The sequence below is a fragment of the Pelodiscus sinensis genome, chromosome 2 (assembly GCF_049634645.1).
Source record: "Pelodiscus sinensis isolate JC-2024 chromosome 2, ASM4963464v1, whole genome shotgun sequence".
In the NCBI taxonomy this organism is placed as follows: domain Eukaryota; kingdom Metazoa; phylum Chordata; order Testudines; family Trionychidae; genus Pelodiscus; species Pelodiscus sinensis.
In genome coordinates, this window is record NC_134712.1 from 48394783 (window position 1) to 48407092 (window position 12310).

At 39.3% G+C, this 12310-nt stretch overlaps 1 protein-coding gene across 1 annotated transcript in view; it reads right to left on the reverse strand.

The window, feature by feature from the left end:
• Positions 1-1061: 1061 nt before the first annotated feature.
• Positions 1062-12310, reverse strand: part of CHMP4C (charged multivesicular body protein 4C) — a 31474-nt gene continuing 20225 nt past the window's right edge. The window contains exons 2-5 of the mRNA XM_075920464.1: positions 10882-11059; positions 9783-9897; positions 5429-5537; positions 1062-3693 (exon numbers count right to left, since the gene is read on the reverse strand). Coding sequence (XP_075776579.1) covers positions 3629-3693; positions 5429-5537; positions 9783-9897; positions 10882-11059 — 467 coding nt within the window. The 3' untranslated portion in view covers positions 1062-3628. The remainder of the gene's footprint in view (positions 3694-5428; positions 5538-9782; positions 9898-10881; positions 11060-12310) is intronic.

A 12310-nucleotide genomic window follows, 5' to 3' on the forward strand; every position in this document is an offset into this window, starting at 1 on the left:
TGCGGGAAGATCCCAAATAGGACAGTTGGAATGGTAAGACTCCAGGAATGTAGACCAGGTATCACTAACTGAATCACCTTTAGAAAAATGTTTGTATTCCACACTAGTTTTGGGAACCCCCCGACCCCCCAAAATTGTTTTTAAAAGCCTTAAACTCCAAAAGGTTTGTCAATCCCTGATAACAGTACTGCATCCAAATTAAAGTATCAGGAGAACAGTTTAGGTACCATACAATAAGCAAAAACATCAATAGAGCACTTAAGACACCAAAATATTTATTTTTTTAAATATACACAAGCAGCAGAAATTTAATGTTTATATTTACAAAGATGATTTCCCATTTTGAAAATACCAAGATTAAACTGTCAAAGCTCAGTAAGAAAACAGAGGTTCCTAAAAGAGAGTGTGAAACTTCCTTTCTGAACTGAGCAGGGTCAGCTGTAGTGAACCGTAGGCTTCTATATTCCTTTGTGTAAGATACACCCAAGTGAATGAAGAATACTCTGTACTTCACAGGACCAGGATACAGGCTAACAGATAGCTGGAGTTCTGCTGTTTGTAGTGCCAGCTTGCCCAAGATGATGATTGGCCTCCTCACTTTCTACTGTCCTCAGAGGTATATATGGGAAAGGCTCCTGCACAGAGGCAGTAGGTTTGCATTTTCTCAAGTGGGCTGAAGTCACCAGGAGCCTAATATGGGAAGATTTGCACACATCTTTGATCCTGTTCACTTTCCTAAACATCCTTGTTCTGCTATTCATTGTGGCCTCCATTTCTCACCCTTAGATTCTGCATTCTAAGGCTATAGATTGCCTTGCACTTTGCTAACTTAAAGCAATATGCATTCCAGAGTTCCCTGTATAGCCTCTGAAGGTCTGCTGGGGATTTTTGGAGATTGAAAACTATAGTGTGCAGGGGTGGGAGGAGCCTTTTTGATTGTGTCACAAGGATGCTGACCCCCATACAATGATCAAAAAGTCACCCATTGTTGATATCTAGACACTTAAGAGGTATAGCTCCCATACAGAGGAGGGCTGTATATAACCAGACACAGAGAAAGCTTTCCAGAGCCCGGACAATGTCTTTATTTTCAAGAGAAAATAAATAGAAATACAAATCTCTCTGGTTGTTTCTAGAAGATACAATAAAATGTACATTGGTTTTTGTTAGTGTTAGTCAAGCACTTTGAACAGGTTAAGTGCTACATATTAGACAATTACTAACAAAAAAAACAGATACTATAGGTGAGTCTTTCCAAATGAAGCATGTAAACATATTGGCACTGCCTTACTTCTGTATAGAAATACCAAATGTGTGCATTGTGATCAGATGTGTGCAAACATAAGGCCAGTTATGTGCATAACTAGTCTATCCCTGTTACCTGATTTCTCCCATATCTTAGCTGCATTGACATTCAGGAGCTTGCTTAACCTTGGAAATAGAACCCCCCCTCATCCCAGCAGCTTCTTGCAAGTATATTATCTTGCATTTTAGAATGCAATATAATTGAATGACACTTTATTATGTTACTGTATTAATTTCCATACTACATTTAAAGCAATTTAAATTTAAAACATGCTATTTTAAAACAGAGACCTGTAAAGTTCCAGCTTTCTTTTTCTTACCAGAGAATCTTTCTGATGTATCTCCTAGCTCTGGAACCAAGTTTCACGTGCACCTGTTTTTTTCTAAGGCTTGGTCTACACTAAAGGGGAAGGTCGACTTGAAATATGCAACTCCAGCTATGTTAATTACATAGCTGGAGTCAAAGTATTTTAAATCGGGTTTTTGCATCATCCACAGAGCATGAGGTCAATGGGAGCACATACTCCCATCAATTTCCCTTACTCCTCATGAGGAGCAGGACTACCAGCAGCGACAAGGAACCCTCTCAGTTTGAATTAGCAGGTTTTCACTAGACCCACTAATTTCAACCCAGGAAGATCGACGGCGGCACCATTGATCTTCTCCATAGTGTAGAGAAGCCCTCACAGGCCACTTGCTTACTCAGCCTAGCACACAGACTTGATTCTCCATTAATTCCTGCACAGATCAGAAGTAACTCCAGTAAAGTGAATGAAGTTACAATAGTTCTTTACAGTGTTAGAAAAGGAGAATCCAGCCCATCATATCTGTTGTTTCTGAATCCATTCCATCAACAGGACTCAATCTACCAAGATGCTGAACACTCTGGCCTTCATCTGGTAACTTAATGTTAAATACGTGCTTATGCGTGAGTCATGAGAATGGTGACTCATCATTTTCTGGTGAGAGGCCAAAGTGCTTGGCAGAAAGTCCTAGGCGGCAAATCTTCTGCGCTTACAAAGATAAAGAATGTCTATTGTCCACTGTCTTCTAGCTGGACTGATTGTCAATTATAATTTTTAAAACAAGAAACCCAGAGTACTAGATTTCCAGTACTCCAGAAAACCCCACAATGTAAGTGTTTCACTATTTCACTGAGGATGGCAATGAGTTACCAAGTCTGACTGTCTCATTTAACATCAACATTCTCCTTCACAGAGAAGCATGTTTAATTTTGCTTCTTCTGATTTCTCTATGTAGACAGTACTTCAGCATTCAAAAGTTACATTTGTCCCTTCAGACTAAAAATAATCAGATGTACAATACTGTACATAAGCATCACAGATAAATCACTCACATACAAAAAAAAGAGAAAGAATGAACAAAATTTCAAATATTAACATTTCAATTTCTACTCAGGCCTTAGAGGAATTGAAAGCTTGGAAACCAATGTTAATTTTGAAATCATAGTGTTACAAGACCCTTCATGACTTCTTTTAACCATTTGTAATATGAAATTTAGATTCATCCTGGAAAAGTTAAATTGGGAGGCACATTAGTAGTAGTTAAGCCATATCTCCTCTGGTTCTTTCACAGAGTTAGCTAAATCAATTTTAAACTCAGATTTTTAAATTTAGCAGAGACCTAAATTAAAACTAATTTTACACCCTATTTTCTCCTAATCACACCGGAAAGCCAAATTGTATTTTCACTGAATGACTCTGAAATGATTTTAAACTTGGATTATAATTATATAGATTTATATGGTGATTTACAGAAAATTAAATAAAAAACCCAAAGCATATATAGAAGATTCTGCCCAAAGGAACTTACAATCTGAGACCCGGATAATGTAAGATGCTCTGGACACATGATCTTTGTGCCCCATTAAGTCCACATGCAGAGCAACTTACAGATGTTCCAACAGCTTTCAAATACTCTGAGGCAAACTGACTACTGCTTGTAAGCCTGGAATATATTTCACCTACTCAATTCAGCAGCTAATCTGGTCACCTATGTACATGGAGTCTCAGTGTCTCACAAAAATGCTGGCGCCATATGGCATTAGTCAGTAAAAGCTCTTTATAATACATATTCCAACTGGATTCTTTTCTGTAAGGTGACAGGACACTGGCCAAGTCCTTAAATCGCTCCCTTTTTAAAAAAACATTTAAAAATAGAATTGAAATTAAGTAATTTGGCCCTAACAAAGTAAAAACAAGAGGTCAAATCGGCTCTGACTTGGTAAATACATAAAATGTTATTGCAACTCTTTATACCAGTACTGTCAGAAACCTTTTGTTCTAAACACTGCAGTCTGATGTTACGAAGCCCAAGCTGCCAGCTGCTTCATATCATCATCGTCTTCCACTTTCTTCCTGGAGGATGCTACACAGTGAGAGAGAACAACAACAATCAGTGACTAAAGTAACAGTACCATTTTATTTGCTGCAGCACTAGTCAGCCTAGAGGTATCTCAAAGCAATTTACAAATTAGTGAGCTAAATATGGAAACACAGTGGCAAGACAGACTAAATGCATATCCATTATGCCCCCACAAATGGCTCACTTACAGCCTTGGCCATTATAGGTCTGATTCAAACGGACTTCAGTAGGAGCTATTTTGACCCCTAAATACTGTTACTGAGGGGTAACATGTGGCAACTCACTTTAGAAAGTGATGTGTTTTATAAACCTCACAGGGCACTTATGACAGAACTCCCATACGATGGAGAAGACAATCAAACAGAGCTCCTCCTCCTAGGACTGTGCTGTGCAGTGCTGCAATGCTATGTAAGCATTGCATGCAAGTCTCAGCTCAGTCTACACAGAGTTGCACCAATGTAGCTAAAGGGATGGTGTGGTTTTCTAGTGACTAAAGTATTGTATTGGGATCTGGAAGACCTGGGGTTCTATTCTTAACTCTACTACTCTCCTGGGTGACCTCAGACATATCACTTCATCTCTTGCCTCTGTTTTCCCATTTGTAAAATGGGAATAATGATTCTTCCTTTCTTTGCGTCTCCTGAGATATGCTTTTTTTTTTTTTTAGCACACACAACATTTAGGGGTTACTCTTATTACTAATAACTCCTGTATAGCTAAATTGGGTTAACACATCACTTGATTTAACCCTACCTTATACTGGGTTAGCTTGGCCAAACTAATATCAGACAGTTTTGAACCAAAGTAAGTGCCCCCATCACTGCCAGGAAAGTTGCACTGGATTAGCTACATTGTTTTTAAACAGATTCAAGTTATACAAGTGCAATTTGTATAGGCAGAGGAGGCCTTTGCCATGGTGTGAACGTTTTACTCTTCCCACAAGTCTTAAGTGTTGTCAGCTGAAATCTACTGAAGAGCAGAATAGATTAACAGCATCTTGTGCGTCACTGTAATGCCTTTGGACCAGATTTGTATGCTCTGGTGCAATTTCAGTGCAAGGTTGTTCTCTCAGCTGGCGAATAGGCATGAGGTGAAAAAAAAAATATCACCGGATAACAGTGAACTCGGAGTAAATGGTTCAGGACTCCAGCAAAAAAGAGCTGTGTACCTAGTTATTAGCTACAGCTTAATTTCAAAATGAGGTTGTTCAGGGTGTGAGCATGTCCCAAAAGGAAAGGAACTGAAGCTACTTCTCTAAATTTATATTTGCTTTCATCTCCTTCATGGTAAATACACTGTCAGAGGCAAATTACAATCCACTGCCATGCTGAGAAGGAGAAGGAGTTGTGCTACTGAAATATTCTGAACACAGGTTAGCCTCCCATTTCAAAAGGAAATAAATGGCTGTACTGCAAGAAATGGGGGGAAATTACTTCCCATTTCTGGATTACCTACCTATACGATCCATTGGAGAATACCGCCATACATATGCTAAAGGCCAAACAAATGCCAGTGAACATTCATTTATTTACACTTGCAGAGATTTTGATCCATGAACCAAACCAAAAATCTCAAGTATTTCATGTGCGCAGACACAACAAATGGGTAAGAAGTCTAACTTAAAAAAAAAAAAGGAAAGCTGAGTTAAATGCTTCATTTGAGCTGTCACTCTCTCCCCCTTCTTTCTTTCTCAGGACATGGCGTAATTACAGGAAACTTTAAATAGCAGGCAGCTTACTAGGGCGGGTAGGCAGCGATGTGGATGGGACACTTGGCAATCTGATATCCGTCATTTTCTTATTCAGTTCTTCTTGTTCCAATTCCTCCAATTCTGCCATCAACTCATCCTGAAGGTAAGAAAGACATAATTTGCAAAGCTGTATTTCAAACAATGGGTTCAGATCAGATCATTTAATATCAAGGGCATCTAAAACCACAATCACTAATCCTGTCCAGTGTAATAGTACTTGGAAGGGAGCTCTTGGATCATAATATCCAGTGTCCAGCTAGCTCAGGTACCTTGGTCACATAATCTGTTTAATAAATATCAAGTGCCATCTTAAAACCATGTAGGTTGTTCGTGTCCCCATTACTTCTGTTCTAGGAGCCCTCTCCTCTTGGTTAGAAACCTTCTTCTAGTTTCCAACCAAATTTATGGTAGAGATGTTACAATGGTTGACTGATTAAAGGAGAACGCTTAACTGATTAACCATTTTACCTTTGGTCCTGCCACCCAATCCTGCTGTGGCCATGAGGTCTTCCTGCATGCATATTGTGGCCATAAAGACCTACTGTGGAGTTCCACCATGGTTGTGGGTCCCACCGCCTGGCCCACCAGCCCTCTATAGCTAAGGCTGCTCCGGCCGGAGTACGCTGGCCAGGACTGGTTCACCAGTAAGCTTACTGATTAACTGTTAACAGCCTCAATTCATTGCCAATTAATATCCATTTGTCCTTGTATCAACACTGTCCTATAGCTTAAGTGGCTCTTTTCCCTGGTGTTTATCCAGGATGTATTTATGGAGTGTTGTAACATCCCTCCTTGGACTTTATTTTGCTAGGCTAAATGAAACATGCTGTTTCAGGGCTTGTCTCCACTGCAAGCAAGCAAGCAAGCAAACGGCAAGTCTCAGAACCTGGATCAACCAACTCAGGCTTGTTGGGGCTAAAAATATCAGTGTAGATGTTTCCACTCAGGCTGCAGTCCTAGCTGTGAAACCAAGCAGGATGTGCACACTATGGTATTTATCACTATAGCATAAATCTGAGTCAGTTATCACAGGCTCTAAAACATGCTGCTGCAGGTTTTGGGTTTTTTTTGTTTGTTTGTTCGTTCATTTGTTTGTTTTGCAGTGTAGACGTACGCCTCTCATAAGCAAGGTTCTCCATTCCCCAGATCATCTTAGTATTTCTCCTCTGCACCTGTCAGTTTCAATTCATCTTTCTTGAACATGGGTGACGAGAATTATACACTCCAGTAAGGTCTTAACAGTGCCTTGTCTAAGAGCATTAATACTTATCCATCTCTGCTAGAAATACCTCCCCTGATGCCACTGAACTAAAAGATTTAATTTAACAAAGAGGATGGGAAAACCCATGGGTCTTTGGGCTTTGCAAAACTTCCACTTCTTTGTTAAGGGATTTTGTTACATCCCAAACTTACTTAATAAATAGAGTAAGCATTTTAAACCTTTCCCCTTTAAAAACAAAATGTGATTCTAACTAAATGGAAACGTGTGCTATACAAACAGTAACGAGCCGCATTTGAAAGGCAGAAGAAGGGCAAGGAAAATTAATAGCAGAGAAAGACCATCAGAAGTGAAATAAGAACTTGAAGCAACCTAGCACCTGTGTTTACCAGAGCTCAAAATACCTTGCCCTTCAAGAGGTTTGTTGCAAATCTGGAAGACTATATTTAAGTGGATGTCCATTTTGAGAAAAGGTTTTCCACCTCCCATTTCAAAAACAAATACATTCTACACAGCCACCTATCTGAGACTCTCCTTCTGCAGTGCACATTGCTGTCACATCAAACTCAGGATTCTCCAGTGTCTCTGGGCAATACTAAAATCCTGGTTATCTTCCTAATTCCTGTTAGACTCTCCTAAAACACGTACCGTGTTTATTTTTTAAACACAGAACCAGATATGGAAAGACAGCCAAATCTGCTTTTGCAAGACTAAAAATATAAAACAAACCCTTCAACAATTTGTTTTTACGCAGTCAGAGACTCACTCCTCAGAAGAAGCATTTCAAGGTGGGCAACTAGATATAATGTATGTCTGCCTCTACTGTTTTAATTCAAAACATTTTAAAAATAACTAAACAGAATGTGGGATAGCAACAGCTGAAAGGAAAAGATTCTAATAGGTTTTGGAAAGGGTTCTTTCCAGATATTTTACAGGGGGCTCATCCCAAGATAGAAGCTAGAAATAATCTCCAAAGCTAGGGCCCTACCAAATTCACGTCCATTTACGTCAATTTTCACAATCACAGGATTTTTAAACCCACAAATGTCATGAATTTGCCTATTTAAAATTGAAATATCATGGCATCTCAATTGTAGGAATCCCAACCCAAAAAAGGAGTTCAAAGCAGATTGCAAAGTTATTGTAGGGGAAGTTACAGCACTGCTACCCCTTTACTTCTGCACTGCTGCTGTCCAGGAACTGCCTTCAGAGCTGGGCACTTAGCTAACAGATGTCACTCTCCAGCCTCCCAGTTCTGAAGGCAGCATGGAAAGAAGGGCAACAGTAACATGACCCTCCCCCCTAAAATAACCTGGTGACAACTCCCTCTCTCCCCCTACCCCTGTAATTCCTTTTTTTCAGTCAGGACCTCCAATCTTTTTGAGAAACGCTTATCTACCCAGTGAAATCTGAATAATATACAGTAAAAAAATACACACACAACCAGAATTTTCATAACCATGAATTTGGTAAGGCCCTACCCATATCTCTTGCACAGAAAGACTTTCCACAGATTCATAGATTTTAAGCAAAGCTGGGTAGAAAGGGTATTTGAGATGTCTAAAAAAGTTTCCCCATCCCAAATCAGGAAAGAGTCAAAATCTCACATTTTCATGAATTAAACGCCTCTCGCTCCTCCCCTCCAAAATCAGATGGGATCATTTCAATTTTGACTGCTTTAAAAATGTGTGGACGGACACACACACACACACACTATTATATGTAAATTAGCTTATATGTAATTTGAAAAAATTAGAAACAGTAAATTTCTCAAAAACTGATCCTTCCCTTCTGTGTAAATTTTTGGCAAATGGACATTTTGACAGACAAATGTTGTGTCAAAACATTCCCAACAGGCTCTAATTAAGACCAGAAAGGATGACTATGATGATCTATTCTGACCTCCTGCATAATACTGACACAAAATTGTCCCCTCTGCCCCAAACACCAATTTCTGTATCAAGACCACAAAGTCTCATTTGTTGGAGCTATCGCATATCCTTTAGAGAAACATCCACTTGTGGTTTAAAGGCTTCTAAGAAGACAGATTAAATAAACAGAAGGAAATGGAAACAGAAGTCAATGGGAAAAACAAAACACAATAAAAAAGTATTGTTCTTTAACAAGTCACCAAAAGGCCTAATACTAAGGAACTAGGAAAAAAAGGAAGAAGTATTTTTTCGGGCACATATTAAAACATTTGAAATTCTCTCTTCCTCTCACCCCCCCCCCCCCCCCCCCGAAGGCTGTATGTTTGTTTTCAGTGGGGGTGGAAAAAGTGATTAGAGTTATTTAAATAATTCTTAGTGCTCATCATTTCAAAAATCAACATGCAAAAATCTTCAAACTTGCCATGGATTTTGAATCCAATTCCGAGAGGTGCCAAGTGCTTTCAAGAATCAGTTGCTACCTTCCATTGATTTCAATGCTTGTTACTTTGCAGGACCAGATTCTTAGGCCCACAGTAAGAAACAGTATTTTTTCCACATTTGAAATAATTGAGGGCTTAATTATGTGCCCAAAGACAACAGGCCTCCCATTCACTTCAGTGGGCACTGGATAAAGTCCTAAGGTCTAGATTCTAAAAAAGTTAGTTGCCTAAAGATGCAAACAGATGCCGATTGGGATTTTTTCAAAAGGACCTGAACAGGTTGTGCGCCCAAATCCCACTGGAGCCCATTAGAAAGTTTGACACGTAACCCACTCTGCCACTTTTGAAAATCCTAAAGTGCATATCTGCATCTTTAGGCACCCAAATACCTTTCAAAGTCTTGGATGTTTGTGCTATTTGCCAATCTAATGTGTCTTACAAAAGCTGAAGTGCAGTGGTCCAAATATTCACCCCATCAAATGTGTGTCTATTTAGAGCACTGGCGATCACGCATTTCAGTTACGCCCACATGGACAAGGTAAGAACATGAAGAGCGTGTCTGTGAGATCAAAATGTCTTTCAAAAATATTTTAATCTTATTTATAAAAGATTTATTTAATGTATCCTAACAATTACGTAGTCACAACTTCAATGGGAAAAAGCTTAAAACAAATCACAGTACAATAAAATAACCTCTGTATTAGGCTGGTACATTTTTTTTTTAAAATCCTTGATTTTATTGCAATACTAACCTCATCAAACTCATCTCCAAACCCAACTCGGTTTGAAATAGCTTCTGAGATCTCCTGGGCAACTGCTTGCTGTTCGGTGACATCATCCATCAAAGAATCAATTTTGTCTAGGTCCCTAGAGAAACAATATTTAAACCAATTTTAAACCATGTCTTCCTTGGGAAAAACTAATCTGAAGAGGTTCTCATCCCTTTATTAATAAAAAATTTGAATACAGAAAGTCTCCAATTTAAGTTGTTAATTCAGGAAGGTACTAAGCATCTTTAAGCATGTGACAAGTTGACAAGTCACACATGGCAGGTCTTAGTCCTATCCTTGAATGCACTACAAGAACCCATATTAAACAGAACTGATTTTATTTTAGCAGAACTAGTCATGTGCTCAAAGCCTGTTGAATTGAGGTTGAACTTGGACACCTTTAAAAATCTGAATTACACAGCCATTTAGGGCATATTTACACAGCAGGGCAAAAGTCGAATTAAGATACGCAACTTCAGCTATGTCAATTGCATAGCTGAAGTTGAAACCGCTTAACTCGGCTTGAGGCGCTGCCTACACAGTAGGCAGTCGAAGGAAGAACACTCTTCCTTCAATTTCCCTTACTCCTTGTGAAATGAGGATTACAGGAGTTGGAGTAAGAAATCCTCCAGCTTGACATTATTTTGAAATAATGGCTTGCTGCATAGATACGCAGCCATGATTTCAAAATAATGTCAGTTATTCCTAAATAATGCTGCTGTCTAGAGACGTACCCTTAGAGACCTAGGAGAGAAGAGTTCATATTGTTCCTTTAAGTGCTATTCTTCTGTTACACTCTGTTCTCAGCATCCTGCATCCCCAATGGCATTCAGATACAATAACAACATCCCTTTGCACTTCGCAGGACTGTAGGGCAAGGTTTCAGATTTGTAGTTAAGGTGAGCTATTTTTTCTTCCCGATAGTGTAATACTTTATTTGGAGCGCTCCCCAAAACATTGAATGTTAACAAAAACAAAAATCAGGTGTCTCCATGAAACTAAAACATTTAATCCATACAGTCAGAGGGCAAGTTATACAACACTGAAATCCTTACTGTGGAAGTGGACAGAACACACTTACATATTTTCATGTACTTTTTTCATTGCTTGTGCAGCATAGCCCATATTCTTGAACACTTCTGTGTTGGTGTGAGAATTTTCCAAAGCTTCCCGCTGGAACTCAATGGTGGACAGTGTCCCATCAATTTGGCTCAACTGTTTCTCATACTTCTTTTTTCTCTTCAGGGCTTGTAATGCAGCTATTGTGTAAACAGAAGGGACACAGTTAACTGTCTTTTCAGACTGAAATGCACATATGAGATTCAGTGACAGTATAAACAGAACAACATATAATTTAGGAGATGTTGAATGAAAAATTCACATTCCTTTGCCTTATTTTAAGCTCAGAGGAGTAGCCGTTATAGTCTGTAGCTTTAAAAAAAGAGTGGTCCTGAGGCACCTTAGAGACTAACCAAAATATAACAAATTATGAGCTTTTGTAGGCAAAAACCCACTTCATCAGATGAATTGGAGTGGAAATAACAGAATCCAAGAAAATATATATATATATATATATATATTTTCTTGGATTCTGTTATTTCCACTCCAATTCATCTGATGAAGTGGGTTTTTGCCTACAAAAGCTCATAATTTGTTATATTTTGGTTAGTCTCTAAGGTGCCTCAGGACCACTTTTTATTTTAAGTTGTTATCCAGAAGCACTGACACAAAGAAAAACTGGGACCCATTCCACAAAATGCACTGCTCAGAGGTCTGCCTGTTTGTTCTATTATTGCACAAATATACTCTGTGGAAATGGGCTAGCCCCTCTTGTGCATCACAGAAGCAGTATTGCCTGGAGACCAAAGGCAGCTTCTTCCTCCACAACAGAAGGCACTGAATTTCACCATGTCGCAGCATAAAACAGGACAAGACAAGTGAGGAAAAGAAGGAGCAGCGGAGAAAGGCTGGAAAACAACAGGGAAAGGAAAAAAATAGAAGGAAGGAATAAGAGGATGAAAAACAGGAAAGAAAAACAGGGAACCCAAAGAAAATAAACTATCACATCACTGGTGGTGTCTGAGTACTGCCCCCTGAAAGTCACATTCCAGAATCGGAAGTGCCAGGAACAATAGAAACCCTGCATCACCTAGCCAAACAGGTCAGTTAGCTTGGCGGGAAGAGGCAGATTTATTTGGGAATTAACAGAATTGTGGTCTATCTGCTTGTCAAAACTGCTTTGGGGGCTAATCTGTGAACCCTCACATCAAGACCACCAGCAAATTTCAGCCACTCCCCACTATCTCTGGGACTTACCAGAAATAATACAGCAACAGAACAGGACTTTTAAGTGAGCACCTCAAGATACCATACAGCATAGGCAAAAACACAAGAAAAGATGGCCCATGCTGGAGTTGAGGAGGGGTTTTAGTCAGGCTCTGGGTGTGGATAGTTGTCTTCTCACAGCTATTCTCCAACTTCTGTCTCTCCAGCAGCCTGTAGCAGGCTGG